Genomic DNA, 25,844 nt, shown 5'->3' on the forward strand with positions numbered 1-25,844 from the left:
CTGATGAAGGGTCTAGGCCCGAAACGTCAGCCTTCCTGCTCCTATGATGCTGCTTGGCCTGCTGTGTTCATCCAGCCCTGCACCTTGTTGTCCAGGTTATGCACAAGCAGCTTTGTCTATCTCTGTGTCAAAGAAAGCTACCGTCCTTATTCCATGAGTTACTGTGTAAAGGTTTAAAAACTCTCATGTGTTATTTCAATCAGTTTATGTTTGAGTTTCTTCCTCCCAGGCAAACAGAATTGGTGTGCTTCCAGAAATCTCAATTTTACCTTAATTCGAAGGAGACATTTTAAAGAATGTATTTTGATGTCCAAATTTTACAACAGTATGTGGAGTTTTCCAAATTTAAATATTTTACACTGCACTTATCCACGTTGATGGAAAGGGAATCAGCCTCACACTTGCAGTCATTAACCTAACCAAATTGGCCTCAGCCCATGGATTTGGCATATATTCCAACACCTGTGAATATCTTTGTTTCTTTCTAAACCCATGAATGATTCCAGTAATGCTCTTAATTAAATATTTAATAAAGTTGGTAAACAGTAATTTTTCCTGCAGTATCATTAACAGTAGTACTAATAGCCGAGCCACATACAGATTCATTCATAATACCTGCTACATATGAAATTTCAAGCAGTTCCTCATCCAGCATAATACATAAATGTAACGTAATGCTGCGTTGCAATGAACTAATAATGATATGTTTTACTTGTTTGCACAGGAAGGTATGGCTGGTAAAATAGATGCACGGCAGAAATGGATTTTATTGAAGCAAGCACTTCCTAGAGGGAAGAGAAAAGCAGTTACAAGTAATCCAGAAGATGACTTTGAATGTGAAGATCCCAAAGTCTGCATCCATTTGCTGCAGGACCTTAATCTTAGAAACTACTATCTCCTGAAGAAGTACCTGACAAATTGTAGTAACATGTGGATGGTAGAATTTCTAGAACTCAGTGGCCTCGACCTGATGCTGAAAGCCTTATATAAGTTGTCAAGCAGAGGAGTGCCTAAGATTGATGATGCCCTTCTACAACTCACCTGTGTGAGCTGTGTAAAAGCTGTGATGAATTCTCCAAATGGAATTGAGCATCTTGCGAATGATGAAAACCAGATTAGAAAACTACTACAAGGTATGGTTAGCAATAACACTTTGGAATACAATTCTTCATCCCGCAGTCCTAATGTGGTGGCTCTCCCAATAAAAATGCAGATTAAACAATCCAATTCAAACCTTAGGCAGTCCATTCACATCACTGCCAACTGTTAGATTGACTGCATTCAGCCACTATTAAACCAAGTCTGTGATGTCGGTGTGTTACAGTTCACTCAGGCAGTCCAAGTTACTGTGGCAACATGCATTCTGCATGCACATTGCAATCTGGAGCAACGGACAGTGATGGTTGAGGCTCCAACATTATTTCCATCACACAGTTAACCAGAAATCTCATACCATTGGCATGTGTTGGACTGCTTCACAAATTGATATTCAATCTGTGTGACTTGGTTATGAAAGTACCATGTCCTTGATATCAAGTCGTGGGGTAAGCATCAAATCCAAAACAAAATGTATCTTTTTTTAAGTTATTGTTTCTGTCAGTTTCATCAATCTCTCTTAATCCCTTCATCATTCCGCCTCTCTATTTTGCTTTGTGTACATGATTTTATGCTGGATTAAATATTCTAATTTACACTTCCTGCTTCAGACTGCATGTGCCTCAGGAAGGATTCTCCACTTTGATTGATTCAGGGTGCACACTGTTTCTTACCTGTTCATGTATGTCCCTGACCCTTGTGACCATGCTCTCAATGTCTGTAAGGGTAAAACTTTCTCAGTAAGGGCACGCAGTTAAGTTGCCTATAAGTGATGGGTGTTCTGGATCCCAACACGATCATGCCCTTTTCCAGACTTTACTGGGACAGGAACAAGAACTGAATTTACTTGAAAAGCCCAGCAGGTCTGGTAGCATCTGTGAAGAGAAATCAGAGTTAATGTTGTGGGTCTTAGAATGTTCTAAGGAAAGGTCACTGGACCCTCAACGTTAACTCTAATTTCTCTTCGCAGATGCTGCCAGACCTGCTGAGCTTTACCAGCAAATTCTGTTCTTGTTCCTTATTTACAGCATCCACGGTTCTTTCAGCTTTTATTTACTGAGACAGATTTAAAGGTGAGCCAGGAACCACCTTGGATCTGTCAGGAAATCAGTGAAGATATGTAAAATCTTTGTTTTTGTTTTTCACAGCTAGAATACCCATTTCCTGACATTTCAGCAAGATGCCCAAGGTGAAAACACAGTAGGAGGAGTGTTTCTCAGTGAAACTAACAAACAGTGAAGGCTTTGACCACTTACACTGAGGAGCTCTCTAATCATAGCCATTGAGAAATTACTGTTCAAAGCACATTTTCTCCCAGTCTGTGCTATCACTATTTATCAGGAGATTGTCACCTTCTTGGAAGGCACTTTAACTGTTCAGTACTTCATGCCTTTAGTTGCACTCCTCTGTTGCCAGCCCTTTACCATGGGATGGGCCAGTTTACATGCAGCTGCATGATTATTTCACAATGAGAGACAAGTTGAGGAGCATCACCAACAACAACACAATCACCAACAACACCAGTCAAACCATCAACAGCAGGAGAGCACCAGCAGTAATACCAGCTGCCTTCCCTTCAGCAGCATACCACTACACAGGGTAGATGGGATGAACACTGAGATCTGGCTGGAAGGCGTTTAGACCACAATGCGTCTAAGCAGCAGTATCTCAAGAAGCTGAGGCTATCACAACAGATCACTGTTGACATCAGTTTCTCTGTAAATCCAACCCCCCCCCAACCAATCACCCACCTCCCCCAAGTGATCTGCCTCTTCCAACTTTGTGTGCTTTTATTAACTGCAAGGAGAGAAGGCAGAGAGGTGCGAGAGTTGAAAATGGTGCTTGTGCAGAGGTGGGATTTGTGTAAGGTGTTTGTAAGGCATGGGTGCAAGAGGGCAATAGATGAAGGGAAGTGTAAAGTTTCGCTGCTTAGGTGGGAATGCTAGCTTCATTGAGAGTGAGTAATGAGTGAAGCTACATACAACTGAGAAATGCTGTGCAGGAGAATCCTTGTGTGGAATAGATATCCCCAACTCATACCCTCCCTCTCCCCAACTCTGCTTGCTGTCATTCCCTCCTGATTTACTGGATCTCTTGGGTACATTGTTTCCAGTTTGGAGGGATGCCATTTTCGCTGCCATTCCTGGTCCCTGGCATCCATATCCGTTTGATTGTAGACATTGTCCATTTCCTTCCATCCCTTAGCTCACTGCAGCTCTCAGATTCCACAGCAGGAATACCAGATAAGAATTAGAGATGCAACAATCAACCTTTCCACATCTTCCTTGCATTTCTGTGGTTACTGCAGCCTCAAAAATTCAAGAGCTGATGAGCCATTCAAACCCATGTCATACACCCTTTAATTAGAAGTGCTTCATTTCTCAGAATAGATGCATAATCCCACTCAACTGCCCTAACCAATCGAGGCTGGCTGCTAAAGCCATGACTCAGTTAGAGAGTTCCTGCAAAACCCATTCCAGCTGTCAACAGTTTCCCTACCTGCAATTTGGCAAACTTCCCTCCTAAGACTCTGCTTGAATGCTCGCTAAAAGACGGTGGACATATCCAAACACCATTCATTCACAACTGATTTAAAACAATTAAGGTTATCTGTGGTGTGGAATTGATGGGACAAATGTTCTTTATATAATACATACTTTCACTTGGTCTTTATTATGATTGACGATATTTATCAGCAGAGAAATTAATAATAAAATAAGTTGAAATGCAGGATAGTATCCAGAAAGCATGCATCCGGCTTAACACATTCTTACAAATCTGTATGTATAATATGTCATGTACAGAATTTATTGGAGGATACCTTTTTACAAAGAAGAATATGATTTGTGTTGATTTCTAGTGCAACTGCTGCAATATTTATCCTGGTACTTTTATCTTCTCAAGTAATTGCACTTGTGTAAATTCTGACACGTTACAAATAAATTCCGCTTACTTGCAGCTCTGAATACATCTGTGATCCTGGTGAAGAAACAAGTATTTGATTTGCTGGCAGCACTCTGCATGTACTCCCCAGAAGGTCATGATCGGGTTTTATATGCACTACAACACTACAAGGTAAGGATTTTACGACAGGGAATATAACATCACTATGCATTGAAAGAGGAGATTTTCAAGGGTCTGCACTCAGAGTCATAGAGTCATACAGCACAGCAACAGACCCTAGTCCATCCAGTCCATGCCAACCATTATCCCAGACTAAACTAATCCCACCTTCCTGTGCTTGGCCCATATCCCTCCAAACATTTCTTATTCTTATCTAAATGTCTTTTAAACATTGTAACTGTGCCCACATCCACCATTTCCTCTGGAAATTCATTCCACACACAAACCACCCTCTCTGTGAAAAAAAAATGGCTCCTCATGTCTTTTTTAAATCTTTCTCCTCTCACCTTAAAAATATGCCCTCTAGACTTGAAATCCTCCACCCGAGGGAAAAGACACCTGCCATTCACCTTATCTATACCTTCATGATTTTATAGACTTCTATGAGGTCACCGCTGAACCTCCGGCACAGTTATTGAAATGAAATAAAATCAGAGTTTCATTTTCTGACATTTGCCGTTCCAAGCAATTTGCTCTTACATGGGAAAGGTTGCCAACTTTGCTTACTTTTCAGTGCATTGTGTCAGGATATTTCAGAATTGACAAACAGCTCGTTTTGATGTAGATTCCTAAAATAGCATCCTGCAGTGTTGGACTGAGCAAATCTCTGGTCTTTATTTTCATAGTGTTGACTATTATGGAATACTTGCAATGCTAAATACCTTGTAAAATGAAATATCATTTTCTCAAAGGACAGACACCAATTTATTGATAATGAAAATAACAGGTTTAACATTACACTAACTTCAGTGTAATTTCAATGTATAGTTATTAACTAAGCAATTTGTTAGCAAGCAAAAACGGACATTGCCACATAATGGATTGCCACCCAAACAAGTAGATTACCTGCACAAAATCAAAGTTGCTGGAAAGGCTCAGCAGGTCTGGCAGCATCTGTGAAGGAAAAAACAGAGTTAACGTTTCGGGTCCAGTGACCCTTCCTCAGAACCAGACCTGAAACATTAACTCTGTTTTCTGCTTCACAGATGCTGCCAGCCCTACTGAGCATTTCCAGCAACTTTGTTTTTGTTCCTGATTTACAGCATCCTCAGTTCTTTCCGGTTTTTTAAAAGTAGATTACCTGCTTCTTTTTGGTTAGACTCACAATATGCCAGCCAAGTGCTGATTGTCTCATTCATATGTTGTGCAGTAGGTCACTGTGGTACAGTCTGGGTCTCCTGAATTTATGCTGGCAGGTACTTTGGGTAAGTTCAAATGAGAATTATAAAGTGTAACTCTTGCCAGAGGAAGTGAACCTGGTTAACGAAGCATTCAGGATCCTGGACTTTACCAAAAGGAGCAGAGTACAAAGGCGAGGAAGTTATGACAAACCGTTATAAAACATTAGCTCTGCCTCATTTGGAGAGTGGTGTCCAATTCTAGGCATTAGGAAGGATGTGACAGCAATGGAGAGGGTACAACAAAGATTCATGAAAAGGTTCAATGGAGGAGAGGATAGATTAGAGAAGCTGGGCCGGTTCTGGGAGAACAGAATACTGACAGGAGGTATTCAAAATCCGGTCCTGGACAAATTAGATAGGGAGAAATAACTTTTCTCATTGGTATAAAGGTCAAGAGGCAGAGGCACAAATTCAAGTGGATTGGCAACAAAAAAAAGGCTACGTGAGGAAGATCATTTTCACATTGTGACTAATTCAAACATGGCTTTCAAAAGGGAATTGGATAACTATCTGAAAAGGAAAGAATTACAGTGCAATGGAGAGAAGATGGGTGAGTAGAACTGGATAAATTGATCTTTCAGTGAGCTGACACTAACTCAATGGGCCGAATGCCCTCATTTGTGCTCTAATTATTCTGTGGTTTGATGAAGAATGCGGAGAGTTTCAACTTTTGCAGCTGAAAACCATATTTTCTCCACGGCAATTTTTTTGCCGTTCTTCAGATAGAGACAGGGCATTGACAGCATGAGATCACGGCAAGTTTTACAATCTCCCAAGTCCTCACTGATGGTAATGGTTACCAACGAACAGATATGATATTCTCAATGGGCATATGCCTTTCTATAATTATGGAGAAGAGATTAATGACAAAGTCTGAGGTGGAGCGGTGTTAGACAGCATTTAAGGAGAGCAAACCCAATGAAATATGGAGGCATTACAGGTTACAAGAGGACCTTGTTGTAGAACTATGCATTAGTACTTCACTAAAGATTCAGTAGGGGAGTCTGTGTGAAAACCCTCAGTCACAATTATCTGCACTGCTGTCTCTGTACCAATGATTATGATAACTACACACAGTTTTGTGGTGCTTTTTGCAGCCATAGGAGTTTGTGTAATTTATCAACTGACTGCTGTACTTTACAAGAGAGCTGGGGAATTCATCACAATTTGATATCACAGCCAGGCAGCCGCTCTCCAGCTTTATGAATTTACTGACTTTCCCAAGCTCTGAGATGCAGTTTCATGAGGTCTATAAAAAAACTCTCAACTTCCACAACAGGAAGGGCTTCCAGTCTCTAAATGGAGTTAAAGTGGAAGTCTGGTTAAACGGCCAAAGGAACTCAGCCCTTGTGACTGCAGAGCTGTCAACGTCAGTAAAATATTTGATATATCTCATATTACCAAGAGTGAGACAGGATGCAGATGGTAAAGTCATGAACTATATTTACTTTTAACAATGATGAAAATATAGATAGGTCACATTTTTAATCCTAAATGTTTGAGAGCTATATCTGTCATGCAATTCTAGAAGCTAGTCTTTCAAAAATATGAAAATTGTCTGCTGTTCCTTGTAAAATCAATGCTGTCAATGATCCAATAGTGGGCAGGTACGCCTAAAGACAGCAAGGTCAAATGTATACTTGTTCAGGCTTATCTAAAATCTATCACTGGACATTCAGGTTTAAGCTACACGAAGCAGAAAATCTTGACTTCTTACCATTATAGAAACTCAAATATTCTCGGTTAAAAGATTCAATGTCTCTATGTAGCATATATGAAAAGATACAAACTACCTGTAAAAATTGTTTGTCACACAGAGGAGTGTTACAGATGGCAGAAAAAAAGTTACTGCACTGTTAATATAATACAATAAATAAGACATGATTGCAGCACAATTTAATATCCTTGCCACTGATTGCCATTCACATGGATTAGTATCACAGGAAATATAAACTACAACAGTGTTCTGCTAAGTACACAAAATAACAATTCTAATGTGTACTGATGATAACCAGAAATACTCATTAAACTAAAGTGCTGCTTAAAACTGACAGCTAATCAAAGCAGTTCAGCAAAAGAAGGCAAAATTTGTGACTGAAAATCCCATCTGGAAATTATATTCTCCATTTAATCACCTAACTAATTCTATTGTTCACTCCAATCAGTGTCTGTTGTCTTCCCTGTTGGCTGATATGATTAATATCTCTACAAATTAATTCAAGCTCTCTGGTACATTAAGTGGAACATTACAGCTAGTGACTTCATTATATTGTCAGACTGAAAGCTCTTGACAATTTCAGTCTTTTGATCTTGCCAACAGAAAAATGTTTTAGATTATACCCTGTTCCAAGAAATCTTCCTTTGGCAGATTTCAACATGTGAAAAATCAAGAATGGATCTGAATATTTAATTGCTGAGTGACCTGAATGATAACAGCATGAAATATTATCACAATCAAATCCATTCCTGATAAAGAATTGTTCCCTGTATCTTTTAATCAGCTACAGATATTTACTTGTTGGAACTGTACTTTCAGAATCAACTGGCTGGATACTGTGTCAACTCTGATCTATTTGTATTTGTTATGCTCTTTTGAACTTTCTAGCCAATTTTTAATTAGATTTTTTTATTGACTACCCTGTTCCTAATTCCCATTGTTGTAAATTACTGTCACACACAGCTTTAATTTGCTTCATTTTTGTTATCCCAAGTACATTATAATTCAGCTACTCCAGCACCTGTTCCATGTGTAATTATCATTCCATTCAGACTAAACTTGCCTGCCTCTCTACATTGTAAAATCATGCTTTCCATGATCATGACTCAGCAATATCCTCTGCATTCTCTAAGCTTTATACACTGTTTAACTTTTCTTCCATTGCCTGTGGCTCCCCACCCTCTTCTCCAGCCAGAAGTTTGTCATCCGAATGTTTTTTCCACCTGGACCCTTTTCTCCAGCCTCTTAACCCTTAACATCTCTATAGTGGGAACTGCTGGCGTGACATTAAATTCCCCAATTTTTCCATTCCATTCATTCAGTCTAACCTGTCGCCCTCTCAACAGGAAAGGCACCATTCTCTCAGGTCTAACTCTAACATGGTCAATAAACCTGAACTGTTGGACTTTGACAATCTGACAAATGCCTTGCAGATGCAGAAAACCAACTCTGACACCTCCTACTTCTTCCTGGGCCATGATCCCACGCTAAGAATTGTTTCCAAAACACTGAGTGGCCTTCCGTCCTCCAGTGATTTTCCCTCTCTTGTCTCCAATCTTATAGATCCCAATTCCATACAGCCCACTGCTAGTCCTTCCCTAAACATACTTGTCCTGAAAGATCTATAATTTCAGTCTGTGCTATCACTCCACAGAACCCATTATATTCTATATCAATTCTATTTTTCTTGCTTTTTCCAGTCTTTTCCCACCCACATACACCCTCTTCACTTTAACAGTTTCCTGGCCCTAAACATCTTTTCACCATCGACGTATAAGCTTTATAAACCTCCATCTCCTACAAGGTTGAACAGAAGTCCAACCAATCCCTCTCCACCAACACAATCTGCTGCCTGACTTAACTTGTTCTTACATTGATTAGACTCCCGTTTAATTCTAATCACTTTCATATAAAAGTTTTATTTCAGATTTCCAGCATCCACAGTAATTTTTTTATATTATTTCAGTGGTTTATCATATTTTGAATAACTTTGTAGCCTAGAACTCCATTCTTGGGACACTCTTCCTTCATTATTCTTGTGGTGCCTCTCGCCAAGACCAGTCAGAAACAGTGAAGTCAACTTTTAAATGTATGCCGATGTCACTAAACTCTTTCAATTCCATGCCTTCATTTTATTCTCCCACTACCTAATATAATGGGGCACATTGAAATTTCTTCATACAGAATTACCCTTTGCAGTTTCCTTCATCAGCTATGGGGTGAGTTGCTGGATAGCTGGTTTGCAATGCAAAGCGACACCAACAGTGTGCGTTCAATTCCCACACCAGCTGAGGTTGCCATGAAAGATTTTTCTTGTCAACATTTCCCCTGACCTGAGGCATGCTGATCCTCAGATTAAACCATCACCAGTCATCTCTGTTTAATGAGAGAGGAGCCCTATGATCTGGCAAGACCACGGTGACTTCATCTTGCCTCTCTTTTTTTTTCTGAAGAAGGGTCCAGATCCAAAACGTCAGCTTTCCTGCTCCTCTGAAGCTGCTTGGCCTGCTGTGTTCATCCAGCTCTACACCTTGTTATCTCAGATTCTCCAGCATCGGCAGTTCCTACTATCTCTCTCACTGTAATGCATCTGTTCCCTCAGAATTCCATCTAGGTCTGGTAGCTCAAGTCAATGATGGATTGATTATTGGCAGAGCTTCCCTGCACTAGCTTCATGACCAAAACTATCTTTGTTACAGCTCAGAAACATTTTCTCAATTATCCATCACAAATGCAAGTATCTAATCTGTGCTTTTGTAGTCATATGATTTGATTTCTTTTCTGCTTTTCAGGTGCGCCTCCAACATTCAAAAATTTCAGTTCATTCAGAATGCCAATAATTGAATCCTTACCTACTTAAAACCCCACACTTCCATCAATGCATTCCTCCAAGGCTTAATTTGCTCCCATTTATCAATTTAATAGCCTTATCCTCAACTTCAAATGTCTCTAAAGCCTTACAACACCCTATCCTTGGACTTTATGTCCTTCTTTTATTTATCTAACACTGAGTTTTTTACTTGTTTCTCATATTGTCATTGCTGTCTGTTTACCTGTCCAACTCTTTTCTCTATAATTCAATCACTTCAACTTATGTCTTCCCATTAGGAGGTCCTCTCTGAACTTTTTCCACTTCTTTGCACCCATCTCTAATTCCATCTATTGTTATTCTCCCATTCAATGTTCTTTCTTCGTTCTCCAATAAAAGAGAAATTGTAAGTTAGAGACATGGATCTGTAGCGCCAATATTACAATCTTTAATGACTGATTCATTGATGAAAAATGTTTTAATTCTCATTAAATTATAGCATGGTACCAAAAAAAATTTTTTTGATTAATGTCAAAAGAAATTTCCTTTGATGACCAAAACATTTTCCAACAAAACTGCTTTGAAAATTCATAATTATATGGAATCCCATACATTCTATAAATAGCAAGTGTGTTAGCATTGTAATGCTTAAAATATCATTTCAATCAACTGTTGGACTGAAAAATGGCAGATGGAGTTTAATCCAAACAAGTGTGAGGCAATGCATTTTGAGGTCAAATACAGGAGAAAAGTATATTATAAATGGCCAGATCCTGAAAGAGCATTGATATACAGAGAGATCTAGGAGTCCAAGTTCATAGCTCCCTGAAAGTGGCAATACAAGTGGATTTGGTGCTAAAGAAGGCATACAGCATGCTTGTCTTCATTGGTCGGGGAATTGAGTATAAAAGTTGTCAAGCCAAGCTGCAGCTGTGTAAAACTTTAGTTAGGCCACATTTGCAGTGCTGTGCACAGTTCTAGTTGCCGCACTATAGGAAGGATGTAGAGGCTTTAGAGAGGGTGCAGAAGAGATTTACCAGGATGTTGCTTGGATTGGAGTATATTAGCTACAACAAGAGTTTGGACAAACTTGATAACACATTGTGGAGCTGAAGGAACAAGGCAGCATCAGAGCATCAAAATTTTCTGAAAAAGATCCCGACCCGAAACGTCAACATTCCTGGCCTTGATGCTCACTGGACCCCTGTCACTGAATCTCTGATTCCAGCATCTGCAGTTCCTGCCATCTCTTGGACAAACTGGAATTGTTTTTACTAGAGGATCGAACACTGAGGGGCAACATGATAACAGTACATAAAATTATGAGGAGGCATGAATAAAGTGGATAGTCAGAGTTTCTTTACCAGGGTGGAAATAGCAAATGCTAGGGGTCATAGGTTTAATATTAGAGGGGAAACGTTTAAAGGAGAGGGCAGTAGGTGCCTGGAACACGCTGCCAGGAGAAGTGGTAGAAGCAGATACAATAGCAAAGTTTAAGGGGCATTTAGAGAGACACATGAACAGGCAGAGAATAGCAGGATATGGACCATGTGCAAGCAGATGGGATTAGTTTAGAATAGCATCATGGTCAGCTTAGACATGGTGGGCTGAAGGGCTTGTTCTATGTTCTATGTAAAACACAAATATACATAAGCAGAATAAACAGTTTATTATTTGTTTCCTTTTGACAGAATGCACAGAGGTATCAATATGGATTGAATGTCATTATGAGTGAACTCCAAACAGATAATGTTCCTTATCTGGTATCACTCCTGAGTGTGATCAATGCTCTTATTCTGGGAACTGAAAACTTGCAAAAACGGGCAAGGCTCAGAAATCAATTCATTGGTAATATTTCTTTATATTTTGTGTTGTTTGTCTTACATTACCCATATTATATAGTTTATTTTATATAATTTGAAGTAATATTTGTATTGGATGCAGATTGTCATGATATCTTCCTTTATTCATTGATGCAATGCAAAAGACTACTCAGGGCAAGACTTACACAGGGCCCTGGAGAGTGTTACCAAACAAAGAGACCTAGGGGTGCAGGTGCATAATTCCGTGAAAGTGGAGTCATAGGTAGACAGGGAGATGAAGAAGGTGTTTGGCACACTTACCTTCATTGGTCATAACATTGAGTGTAGGAGTTGGAACATCATATTGGGGCTTTACAGGACATTGGTGAAGCCACTTTTGGAATACTCTATACAATTCTGGTTGCCCTTCGAAAAGAACGCTGTTGTTAAACTTGGGAGGGTTGCAGAAAAGATTTACAAGGATGTTGCCAGGAATGGAGAGTTTAAGCGACAGGGAGAGGTTGAATAGGCCGAGGATTTTTTGCCTATGGTGTCAGAGGCTGAGGAGTGGTCTTATAGAGATTTACAAAATCACGAGGGGCATGGATAGGATGAATAGCCAAGATCTTTTTCCTAGGGTGGGGAGTCCAACATTAGAGGGCATAAGTTTAAGGTGAGGGGGGAAAGATTTAAAAAGGAGTAAGAGGTAACTTTTTCACACAGGGTAGTGTGTGTAGGAACCGAGATGCCAGAGGGTGTGGTGGAGGCGGGTACAATTACAATATTTAAAAGGCACCTGGATAGGTATATGAATAGGAAGGGTTTAGAGGGATATGGGCTAAATGCTGGCAAATGGGGCTAGGTCAGATTGGGATGTCTGGTTGGCGTGGATGAGTTGGATCGAAAGGTCTATTTTCATGCTGTACGTCTCTATGACTCTATGGTAGTGCCTATTGCAGCAATAATATGAATGGTTAACAATGATGGGAAGTGCACATTTAAATGTTAGATATGTGACATTAACAGACAAGATGTTCTTTGAGCAGCATATAATCAAATAAATATCACTATAATGTTCCAAAACCAACCATAACGTTGTTTTGTGAAAATAACACGTCAAGAGTAATTCAAAAGCATAATTTGGCCAAATGAATTGGTCCTTGAGCACAAAGGAATGAAATGAATGATGCTATTGTATTTTGAAACATTTGACAAGAATTATCTCTTTCGATTGTAGGTCTTCATTTGCTGGATGCACTGCCAAATCTCAGGTAAGGACTATGGCTACAATACTGAAAGCCTCTGCTTGAAAAATACAGTCTAGTATATTGCTTTAGTCAGTATTTAAGTTATACACGCAACATTTGTAGGAAGCATCTACCTAGAAATAACGGTTGTGACTTGTGTATAAATTGCACCTTGAGATTCACAGACAGGAAAACATCGAATATTTAATTCTAATTAAAGGTAGGATTTTTCAAAAGAACAAAGGAGAAGTATGGCACAGGAACAGGCCCTTCAGCCCGCCAAGACAATCATCATGCCCTAAAAAGCAAACCTTCTGCCTTATTTGGTCTGCATCCCTCTATTCCCTGTCTATTCATGTAGCCATCCAGATACCTGTTAAATATTGCCAACGTGCCTGCTTCCACTCCATCTTCTGACAGTGCATTCCAGGCTCCTACCACTCTCTGCATGAAAAACTTTCCTGGCACATCTGTCTTAAACTTTTGCCTTCTCAACTTGAACCTGTGCCCCCTTGTAATCGAAACTTCAACCCTGGGAAAAGGTCTCTGACTATCCACCCTATCTCTGCCTCCCATAATTTTGTAGACCTCTATCAGGTTTCCTCTCAGCCGCCGTCTTTCCAGTGAAAGCAATCCTAGTCTTTTTAACCTTTCCTCACAGGCAATGCCCCCGAGACCGGGCAACATCCTGGAGAACCTTCTCTGCACTCCCTCCAAAGCTTCCACGTCGTTTTGGTAATGTGGCAACCAAAACTGCACACAATACTCCAAATGCGGCCGAAAAAGGGTTTTATGTAGCTGCAACATGTTTTGCCAACTCTTATACTCCATGCCCCGGGCGATAAAGGAAAGCATGCCATATGCCTTCTTAATCACTTTGGCTACCTGTGTTGTCACTTTTCGGGAACTATGGTCCTGCACACCCAGATCTGTCTGAATGTTAGTGTTCCTAAGGGTTCTACCATTAACAGTATAATTCACACCTAAGTTTGATCCTCCAAAATGCATCACCTTGCATTTGTCTGGATTAATCTCCATCTGCCACTTCTGTGCCCAAGTTGCCAATCTATCTATATCCTGTTGTATTCTTTCACAATCATCAGCAACTCCACCAATCTTCATGTCATCTGCAAATTTACTAATCAGACCACCCACATTTTCCTCCAGATCATTTACATATACCACAAACAATAGAGGACCCAAGACTGGTCCCTGTGGAACACCACTAGTTACTAGTCTCCATTCTGAAAAACACCCTTCCACCGCTACCCCCTGTCTTCTATGATAAAGCCGGTTTTAAATCCATCTAGCCAGCCCACCCAAATCCCATGTGATTTTAGTTTTTGTGTCAGTCTGCTATGTGGGACTTTATCAAATGCCTTAGTAAAGTCCATATAAACTACATCCACAGCTCTTCCCTCATCAATTATCTTTGTCACCTCTTCAAAACATTCAATCAGGTTGGTGAGATATGACCTTCCCTGTACAAAACAATGCTGCCTGTTGCTAACTAGCCCATTTTCTTCCAAATGTGCATATATCTTGTCCCTCAGTATCTTCTCCAAGAGCTTCCCCACCACAGATGTCAGACTCACTGACCTACAATTTCCTGGATTATCCCTGCTTCCTCTCTTAAACAAGGGAAACACATTGGCTAATCTCCAGTCCTCTGAAACCTCGCCTGTGTTTAAAGAGGATGTAAAGATATCTGCGAATGCCCTGGCTATTTCTTCCCTTGCCTCTCACAGTAACCTGGGATAGATCCCATCTGGCCAAGGGGACCTGTCTACCTTAACGCAATTTAGGATACCCAAAACTTCCTCCTTTAATATATTGCCATTCTCTAGACCTCAACATCAATCATGCCTTCTCCTCAGTGAATATTGATACAAAGTACTCATTCAGGATCTCTCCCACTTCCTGTGACTCCACGCATAATTTACCTCCTTTGCCCTTGAGGAGGCCTACTCTTTCCCTTGTTACTCTTTTTCTTCTAATATATGCATAAAAAGTCTTGGGATTCTCCTTGACCCTGTTTCCTAAAGACATTTCATGGCTCCTTTTAGCCTTCCTAATTCTGCGTTTAAGTTCCTTCCTAATTTCTCTATACTCCTCAAGGGGTCTGTCAGTTTTTAGCTGCCTACACCTATCATATGCTTCCTTTTTCCTTTTGACTAAGTTTACAATTTCCCGTGTCATCCATGGTTCCTGGATCTTGCCATTCCTACCCTTCAGTTTTGCAGGGATATGCATGTCCTGCGCTTTAATCAACTGGTCAGTATCTTCAGCAAAGATAAAGTAGTTGTAATTTCATCCTATTAGAAAGAGGATGTCATTTCACCGTCAAAGTCATCAAATAATAGACTCATACAGGACAGAAGAGGCCTTTGGTGCATTAAGTCTGCACCAACAAAACTACTCTAAATCTACACTGGTCCCACTTTCCAGCTCTTGTCCCATTGCCTTGAACATTTTGACATTTCAAATGCCCATCAGAGTCTTTTTTTTAAAGGTTGTCAGATTTCCTGCCTCAAAGACTCTCTCAGGCAGCATATTCCAGATTCTCACTACACTCTGTGTGAAAAGAAATTCCTCAAAACCTCTAAACCTTTTGTCATTCAACTTAAAACTTGTTATTGATCCTTCACCTGAGGGGAATAGCTGCTTTCTATCCACCCTGTCCATGCCCCACATAATCTTATGCACCTCACTCAGGCCCCATCTCAGCCCTCTCTGGTCTGAAGAATTTAACCTTAGCTTATACAGACTCTCTTCATAGTCATACCTCTCCACTCCTGGAAACATCCTGTTGAATCTCCTCTACGTGTCTTCCAATGCAACTGCATCCTTCCTAAAATGTGGTGGCCAGAAAGCATGCAGTACTCCAGCTGTATCCTGTACAGCTCAACATAATCTCCCTGCTTTTATTATCTATGACACAACTCATAATTATAAGTGTCCCAAATGCCTTCTTAACTATCCTATTAACCTGACTACCATCTTTTGGAATCTGTGCAGAAGTACCCCAAGATCCCTCTGTTCCACTGAACTTCCCAGTGTCCTGCCATTCATTGAGTACTTCCTGTATTGCTACATCTTCCAAAGTGCATCACCTCACACTTATCTGGGTTAACTTCCACCTGCCACTGATTGCCCATCTGACAAATCCATTTATATCCTACTCTAACCTAACACTTCTGTCCTCACTGTCAACTACCTGGCCAATCTTTGTATCATTCATAAACTTATTTATCATCCCTCTACATTTTCTTTCATGTCATTTACATATATTACAAACAATAAGGGACCCAGCACTGATCCCTGTGGTACACGACTAGACACCAACCTCTAGTCAAATGAACAGCTTTCTACCACCACCCTTTGTCTACTGCCACTTGGCCAGTTTTAGATCCAAGCGCCAGGCTTATCCTGGACCCTTGTGCTTTTATCTTCTTTATCAGCCTTGTCAAATACTTTGCTGAAATCTGTATAAACTGTGTCATAAGTAAAAGATTCTTCCAATTACTACATTCAAACAACTATTTTCTAAAGCTGCTGATATTTCAAATTCTAGTTTACAGCAAAAACATCTCAAAACAAGGGAGTAGTAGTAAACCATTCTTGCAGTTTCCATAAGAAATAAAATATATGGCTGTTTCCAAATATTAAATGGCCTTTCAGCACTCAAGTTTGATGAATTTGAAATCAAATCCAAAATATACCTAATAGCAACAAATGAGCACAAGAATCAGATTTCCACAGACAGGCCAACTACAAAGTCCTTTAAAAATACCTTGGGAGCACTTAGATGTGGAATTTCAAACCCCATTTCTGATACATTCCTTTCTTTTTGTCAGTAGGAGAAAGGCTGAAGCATAAATCACACAAGTGGGAAAGTCAAATGCATGAGGCCATTGAAATTAGACTCAATTTTTGCTGATCCAAGAGTCCTTACTTTCAATATAGTCACTACTTTATAGTGGAATCGTACGTGTTCTTGAAGAGCATAAAAGATCTCTTTAAGTATTATGATCTAAAGTTATTTCAATCCCCAGCTCTTTAAAAGTTGAAAAAAGGAAGGATCCAGTTCTCAGTTAGCGTAAAAATATGTTACTGCAATACTTTAATTGACAGGCCACCAGTTGCAGTCTAGAAAACAAATACTATCTGTTCCTGCAGTGTCAATAGACTTCAGTATAACATTCCCAAAAGCTGTTTCTACAGAAAAACCCGTTAAACATGCTTGGTTGAGTTTGCAAAGCTTGAAAACTTCCTATGTCAGTCAAGTGTGTGACGACAATTTGATTGACAATTTTAAGAGAGTATTAAAGGCTTGGCTTCTTTGAGGTGAAGACTGAGTAGATGTTTGTTTGTTTTATAACAGATTGACCACTTAAGGGAATATGAAACCTTTGACTGGATTTCATGAATAAAAGGGATTTTTCCATGAATGATGTATATGAATGAAAACTCCATTAGATTGCTAGAATGTGATAAATGTGATCATAACATGATAGAATTTCTGTTTGAGGGTGAGAAATTTGAGTCTGAAAATATTAGGCTGAATTCTAAGGGTCATATTGCGATAAACTTGAATCTGCACTTTCATGAGAAAAGGAGAGGAAAATTTACGTTTCAATTTTAAAATCTAGACATGAAGGGTTGGAGCGTTTCCCATGAGAAAGTCAAGATTTGGGGCTTGTGCCTCAATGGTCTTACTGACAATTGAATTTAACTGTCAGAAAAATTTCTCTTGCAAATGCCTAGCTTCTAACATACGACAGCGACACAGATTCACCACTACAGAGATAAAATTAGAAAAAGTAGCCTGTCATTTTGAAATTTTATTATATTGTTTGTATTATTTGTTTCAGAAAAAAAGATGATGTAGATGTATTAATCCAGTGTTCCAAATTTGAGGAAGCCAGGGCAGAAGACGATGAAGATTTAACAAGAATCTATGATATGAACTGCCATCAAGATGTTTTTGCAGCATTGTTTAATAAAGTAAGATCATAAACTATTACATTGCCCTAGAAACTGTACACTAAATATAATTGTAAGAATCATCATTTGTTCTTTATATTATCAATGGATCTTTGTGTACTAGTTCTTAAATTAATATGTGCTGTAATTTGCTGTTAAAATAACTGAGCTAATTTTGCTCACTCCTGTTTCTGTTCAAATGCTGCAACAATTCAAACAGGAGCCAATGTGCAGTTAAACACAGAAGTCCAAAAGCTGCTGTTCAAGATGCACTGCTCCTCCTTCATTTATGCAAAACTGACAACTCACTGTTCACCTCACAAATGGCATGACATTGCTGTCTTGTACGTTTGATACAAACAAGGTTCGAAGGCAATTAATCTTGTCCATTTCAGACTAACTACCCTTTAAAAATGTAGTAAGTGTTAATATGTGTTAAACAACCTTTCTGGCACTGTAAAGTAAGACAGCTGACTGATTATGCATAGTTGCAACATTTATATACAAAATTATGGAAGAATTACAACTCAGAAGTAGCTGCATTAAACTACCTTAGAGGTTAGAAATAGATAATAATTGTATGTTGGTCAAGTGCTGGTATATAAGACCTTCAATTTATGCAACTTATTAATCTTTGATATCTTAAGGATGAGATTGTGAAGTATTTGGAAGCGCATGGTAAAATAGGACTGAGTTAGCACACCTTTGTCAAGAGGGGGTCGTGCCTGACAAATCTACTAGAATCCTTTGAGGAGGTAATGGGCGAGTTAGACAAAGGAGGGCCAGTGGACAGGATCTGTTTGGATTTCCAGAAGGCATTTGAGAAGGTACCACACAGGAGGCTGCGAAATAAAACAACAGCCAGTAGTGTTAGGGCAAGGTATTGGCATGGATAGACAATTGGCTAACTGGCAGAAGGTAGAGAGTGGAGATATAAGGGTCTTTTTCAAGATGGCAGCTGGTGACTAGTGGAGGTCCACAGAGGTCTGTGTTGGAACCACAATGATTATACATCAATATTATACATTAATGATCTGGATGAAGGAACTGAAGGCATTTTTGCTTAGTTTGCAGATCTCACAAAGGTAGGTGGAGGGACAGGTAGTTTTGAGGAACTGGGGATGCTGGAGAAGGATATGGACAGGCTTGGAGAGTGGGCAAAAAAGTGGCAGATGGAATACAATGTGGGAAAGTGTGCACTTTGGCAGGAAGAATAGAGGAGCAAACTATTTTATAAATGGAGTAAGGCTTTGGAAATCTGAAGCACAAAAGGGTATAGGACTTCTACTTCAGGATACCCATAAGATTAACATAGAGGTTCAGTTGGTAGTTAGGAAGGCAAGCGCAATATTAGCATTCCTTTCAAGAGGGCTAATATGCAAGAGGAGAGGTGGACTGCTGAGGCTGTATAAAGCCCTTGTCAGACCACATTTGGAATATTGTAAGCAGTTTTGGGCTTTCTATCTAAGGAAGGATCTGCTGGCATTACAGGAGGTTCAGAGGGAGTGCACATGAATGATCCCAGGAATGAAGGGCTTGACATAGGAGGAGTAGTTAAGGACTCTCAATCTGTACTCGATGTAGTTTAGAAGGATAAAGTGGGAATCTCATTGAAACCAGCAAAATACTGAGAGGCCTGAATAGAGTGGTCGTGGAGTAGATGTTTCCACTAGTAGGAGAGACTAGGACCTGAGAGCACAGACTCAAAGTGAAAGAAGGACCCTTTCAAACTGAGATGAGGAGGAATTTCTTCAGCCAGAGTATGTTGAATCTGTGGAACTCGTTGTTGCAAAAGGCTGTGAAGGCCAAGTCATTGAGGGTATTTACGACAGAGATAGTTAGGTTTTTTATTAGTAAGGGGATCAAGGGTTGCAGGGAGAAATTAGGAGAATGGGGTTGAGAAACATATCAGCTATGACTGAATGGCAGAGCAGATGTGATCAGCTGAATGGCCTAATTCTGTTCCAGTACTTTATGGTTTTATGCATAGTAATTCTTAATAACAGTCTTTTCAGATTTTCCCTTTTGTTTCTTGGAGAGTTCTGATGTTGTTAATTATTGACATTAGCCTCGATTGACCCTTTTGATTGTGAGAATTATTCATGACAGACTTTAGCAAATCTAACTTTATTGTAATTGGATATATGGGGCATAACCAGTTATTCCCACTTTCTCTCTTGCACAATAAAATGTAGAATAATGTACTTTCGCAGTAGCTCCAAATCTGCTTTGAGTAATGCCTGAGAAATCTTTTAGACTAAAAGCTTTCCTTTCTCAAATGATTTACTACTTTGTGGATGAGTAAACAGCATCATGGATGAAAAGGTTAAACAACCAAAGAGGGAGAAAAATAATTTGAACTGAAACGGAAAATACAGTTTTTACAATCTCTGTATTTCCTAAATGTTTCATGTACATTGACGTTCAGTAGATCCATTTTCACCTTTGCCTTCAATTCTAGGTGCACACCTCCCCAGCTTCTATTCAGCTTCTATCAATTCTCCAGGGTCTCTTGCAGCTGGAACCATCTAACGAGAGCGGTGCTCTGCTCTGGGAAGTCCTAGAAATATTGGTGAATAGAGCCATCCTAATTGCTCATGACAGTAAGGAAATATTGTCTGATAAAATGCCTACATTATAAAGGTAGTTCAAATTGTAATAAATGCAAATAATTGCTTATGGTCTTCTGGAAAAAAATCGCGTTGTGTTCATTGTTCAATTTTACTAGTTCAGTGTTTATATTTTGAGATTCATTGTAAATGTGATACCTTTAGCAAGTTGAATTGAGGTTGAAAATTTATTCCTTCCTCAGTTTATAATTTAAGCAGTTTTACAACTTTAGAAATATGTTGAAGTGTTAACACATCAAATGTTTTACTTTGCACAGGTCCAGAAACTGATGTCAATACAATCATGAAAAGACTTGTCTCAGTTAAACTGAAAAGAAACGATCAGACTGTGGAGCGAGAATTGATTGTTAGCAAGCCTGAAAATCATGATTGTCCTGAACCTAAATATTCAACTGAAGGAAGTCTGAAGTGTACTTACTCTATCACTACCCCACCTGCACCAACTCCCACTCCTCCCCCTCTCCTTCCCCCTCCCCCTCCTCCTCCACCTCCACCACCTCCTCCCCCAGCACCACCTGGAGCTCTTCCTACCTCTTCAGATAAGACAGATATTCCAAGACCATTCTTGCGGATGAAAAAGCTGAGTTGGCAAAAACTCTCAAAAGTAGCTTCAGGTATGTGTGTGATAACACAATGTGGAGCTGAAGGAACACAGCAGGCCAGACTGCATCAGAGGAGGAGGATGATATGTATCTTTACAATGAGAGAGTGCGTTTTACGATGCGCTTGGGGACAGCTAACATTTAAACTGTCCTTAGACTCACGTTCCACACACATTACCACGGCCATAGAAGGACAAATGCAACAGATATGGGAACACCACCTGCAAGTTCCCATTCATACCACTGACCATCCTGACTTGGAAATGTATCACTGTTACTTCATTGTCACTGGGTCAAAATCCTGGGACTCCACCCATTAAGGGTCTACCTACAGTACATGGGCTGCAGCAGTTCAAGAAGGCAGCTCCCACCACCTCTCAAGGGTAACTAGGGACAGGCAATAAAGGCTGGCCAGCCAACAATGCTCACGTCCCATGAGTCGATTTAGTAAAAAGCCAGAATCAATCAATTTATTAGCATGGGTGCTGTATCAGATGAAATACTGTTGTTTATGTTTGTCTACATCATTGTTCTTATAAATTCATATAACTCCAGTAAAGAAGTTAAACAAATGTTATTGACACTAAAGGTGACAAGGGTTTTGGGAGAGATGGGAGAATAGCATTGAGATAGACAAACAACTATGCTCACTTTTAATGACAGAGCAGGAATGATGGATTACCCCTGCTCCAATTTTTTTGTATTTTCTGTTTTTCACTATCCACACGCTACTCTAGCTCACACTTTACACATTTAACATCTCTCAGTAACTTCCAAAGTGGCTGCAGGACCCTTTAAACAACAGAATGCAGCACTTACTGCTGAAAAAGTGCTATGGAATTTTGCTACTTGAGTAAGCTCCTCAATCCCTTGTTGGGGGGACTTTCCAATGTGTAGTAATTCATATAAAATTTAAAATCTTTCTCTTATTTCAGAAAGGAATTCTTTATGGTTACTTGGCCGTAATAATTCCATAAGTCCTGATTATGCCAGAATCGAACAGCTTTTCTGCTTCTCCTTCTCTCAAACAAAAAGGAAAGATCAAGCCCTCTTCAAAAAAGAGTCAAAGGAGGTAAACACAGACTAACACATTGTTTTATGGGAAGTATAAGGTAATCATTCAATTTGACTGTTTTGTTAGGTTATACAAAAACGCCAAATTATTTATGAAAGTAAGAATATCTTTTTTACCTTGGTGTATTGTTTTAAGTTCTTAAGTATCAACCTTGGCTCAGTGGTAGCAGTCTTTATTCCTTAATTATAGGTACAAGCCTTATGCTAAAGACAAACACATAATCCCAGTTACTACTTTAGTGCAGTACTGTAGAAGTAATTATTAAGCTTGAGATGAGATTTACCAGGATGTAAATCCTGGTAGGGGTAGCACAGTGGCTCAGTGGTTAGCACTACTGCCTCACAACCCTAGGGACCCAGGTTCAATTCCACCCTCGGGTGACTGTCTGTGTGGAGTTTGCACATTCTCCCTGTGTCTGCATGGGTTTCCTCCAGGTGCTCTGGTTTCCTCCCACAGTCCAAAGATGTGCATGCTAGGTGGATTGGCCACACTAAAATTGCCCATAGTGTTCAGGGATGTGTGGGTTATAGCAGGGTGGGTCTGGTTGGGATGCTCTGAGGTTCAGTGTGGATTGGTTGAGCCAAAGGGCCTGTTTCCACACTATAGGGATTCTATCTTTTCTATGTTGCCAGGAATGGAGGGTTTGAGTTACAAGGAGAGGCTGGATAGGCCAGAACATTTTTCACTGGTCCGTGGGAGGCTGAGGGGTGACCTTACAGTGGTTTATAAAATCATTAGGGGCATAGATAAGCTGTCTTTTCCCCAGGGTGGGGGATTTCAAGTCTGCGGGGCTTGTTTTAAAGGTGAGAGGAGAAAGATTTAAAAAAGACATGAGGGACAATTTTTTTACACAGAGAGTGATGAATGTGTGGAGTGAACTTCCAGAGGATATGGTGTATGCAGGTACAGTAACATTTAAAAGACATTTAGATAGGTACATGACTAAGAAATGTTTGGAGAGATATGAAGTAGCACAGGCAGCTGGGACTAGTTTCATTTGGGAACATGGTCAGCATGGATTGTTTGAACCGAATGGTCTGTTTCTATGATGAATGACTCTACAAATGTGTTTGTTGGACTAAGTGTCAGGTGAGAGCCCTGTCTGCCTTCTCAGATAGGAATCAAAGAGCCTGGAGCACTATGCACCAAGATAAAGACCTCTCCTAGTGTAACTTTTGGTCATTTATTGCTCTACTGGTGCCACCAAACAGACAATGTGGTTATTTGCAGAAGCTTTACAGAAAACACACTGGTCACTTGCCTACATAAAAATTGTTCACAATTCAAAAGCAATTTTTGAAGTGCTTGGGGATGTCCTGAGGATGTCAATGGTACTGCATAATTGTCAGATCTTTCTTTCTACATGTAATGATTGTTTATGCTAAATGAAACTGTATATAACACGGTCATTTTAGAATGTGAGTAAAATGAGTTATTGGAACAATTTGTGCACCAGAATGAACACAGTATAGTAAATGTATAAACACGTGGCAAGATTTATATTAAAAACTGTTTCCAAATGAGAAAAAGGAATGTTAAGCAAAGAATTTTGGGACCCCTACCTCTTCTCTAAAATTTGTCTTTGCCTTTCTTTCAGGTCACATTTCTGGACTCTAAGAAAAGCCTGAATTTGAACATATTTTTAAAACAGTTCAAGTGGTGAGTCATACTGCATAATTGGCCCAGACATTCTGATGATCCAGTAGTTATTTCTACACAGTAGTTCCCAGTTTTATGCCAAGACTATGCAGAAGCCCAGATGCAGCTGACTTTGAGAGAACTGCACAGAAAACTGAATTTTCTGATAAGTAATTCCTCTCGGTCTGGAAGCCTCTCAAAAAAACCCTCATTTTTTGGAGATTTTAGAGGGTTCAAACTCAGTTAAGCTTAACTCTTACCCAGAAAAAACCTACCCTAACTCCTGGGTAACTATTAAAATGAATTTCCAACTGACCGCTGACCACTCTAATTGCAACCCCTTAACTCTGGCATTCTCTGATCAGATACCCTGCCTCCACCAAGACTTGACCTGACCTGACTCCACTGGACATGACACACCACCACTACTTCACATCCTGACCCACCAAATCCAACCATACCATCCAAACACACCCCCTCTCTCCCCCACTGCCACTCAACCCACCCAACCCTGCTGGATCCAACATCTCTTTCCTCAGCACAGACCCTACTCCGCACTGCCAGACTTGGACATGATCTCCTCACTCCCTCGCCAAACCCGACCCTGACAGAACAAAAATCTCACTCTGCAACCGGACTGTCCTTGATTCCAGTGGATTCACCAACTCCCCCTCCCTGAACTACCTCTGCCTAACCTGACAATTAAACACTCCCAGCTTAACCTGCCAGATCCCACCACCTTGCCCATTCCCTCAGATCCAATACCCACACAGTCTGACCTGACCTCCCAGCTCCGAAGTCGCCAACCTCAGGCTTCAGTGCCCTGCCTAGCAGCCTTGACACTTGCACTCCCTGATCTGACCCTGCCCACCCTGCACGGACCCATCACACTCCCCCGATCTCACAATCCTGATCAAATCCAGCAGCGCTATACCTTCTGTAATAGACCTCACCGCCGACACCCCCCACCCCCCCGCCAAAATACAATCTACTCCCCACAACTCATCCCCTCTGACCTTGTGTGGCACCCTCCCCCACCTCTTACTCTACTCCCTCATCCACCTGGCACCCTAACCCGGCACCCAACCCACCCTAAACCCACACTAACTTGACTCATTTACCTTTCCGCCAAAGTGGCTTTCGGACCTTTAAACAAGAGAACTCCTGAACTAAAAGAGCAAGTGCTGGAACAATGAGTATGTCTTGGCCTCCAATGTCCACCGTGTGGCTTTCTCCTTGGTTTCTTCTGATGGACACATTCAGGACAGTCAGACTTGGAATGTGGCCAGAAAAATCACCAGAAAACAAGTGGCTAATTTTAAAAAGGATTACCATTGGTTGAATCTGTTCCAAAAGTAGTCAGAAAATCTAGGCCATTGTTACTTTTATACATTGTGGTTATATATTTTCAGTTCTTTTATTTTTACAATACAGATGACAGGTTTACTTTGAATTTTTCTCCTTTTATGTTATTGGCTTATGTGAGTTAATGGCTCTGGTTTTCAACCACATAAATGTTCACAATTCAAGGATTTTGGGTACCAAACATAAACTGATAAAAGAATACAACTAAAATAATGAAAGTTAAGTAACAGTACTAACACACTGAAGGCATTCAAGATGGAATTTATCATATAATTAGGAATAGCAGGGCTTTGGGGAGAAGGTGAAGGAATCAGTGTAGGTGAATTGCCCCTTCAGACATGACAGGAAAATAATTCCTTCTGTTCTGTTACCATTCTGTAATTTTAAGTAACTTTGAGGGAAGAGTCATATTGTTGAAAGGACTTGAGGTTAGTGCATTTCATTCTGTTCAAAATTGTTCACAACTTATACTGCATTGATCCATTTGAAATCATGTAATTTGACAGTCCATTGGATACATCACCATTAAAATGCTGCTTCATTTGTGAGACAGAGGGAGAGCCTGATCCTTTGA

General features: G+C 40.1%; 1 protein-coding gene across 1 annotated transcript in view; it reads left to right on the plus strand.

Moving 5' to 3' along the window:
- The window catches only part of LOC109915960 (inverted formin-2-like), a 59,245-nt gene that overhangs the window by 5,962 nt on the left and 27,439 nt on the right, over positions 1 to 25,844 (plus strand). Inside the window, exons 2-11 of the mRNA XM_048600103.1 lie at positions 725 to 1,133; positions 4,055 to 4,170; positions 11,617 to 11,773; positions 12,965 to 12,998; positions 17,849 to 17,981; positions 20,422 to 20,563; positions 20,848 to 21,060; positions 21,100 to 21,204; positions 22,128 to 22,264; positions 23,865 to 23,926. Coding sequence (XP_048456060.1) covers positions 731 to 1,133; positions 4,055 to 4,170; positions 11,617 to 11,773; positions 12,965 to 12,998; positions 17,849 to 17,981; positions 20,422 to 20,563; positions 20,848 to 21,060; positions 21,100 to 21,204; positions 22,128 to 22,264; positions 23,865 to 23,926 — 1,502 coding nt within the window. The 5' untranslated portion in view covers positions 725 to 730. The remainder of the gene's footprint in view (positions 1 to 724; positions 1,134 to 4,054; positions 4,171 to 11,616; positions 11,774 to 12,964; positions 12,999 to 17,848; positions 17,982 to 20,421; positions 20,564 to 20,847; positions 21,061 to 21,099; positions 21,205 to 22,127; positions 22,265 to 23,864; positions 23,927 to 25,844) is intronic.

The sequence above is a fragment of the Rhincodon typus genome, chromosome 8 (genome assembly GCF_021869965.1).
Source record: "Rhincodon typus isolate 14 chromosome 8, sRhiTyp1.1, whole genome shotgun sequence".
Lineage (NCBI taxonomy): Eukaryota > Metazoa > Chordata > Chondrichthyes > Orectolobiformes > Rhincodontidae > Rhincodon > Rhincodon typus.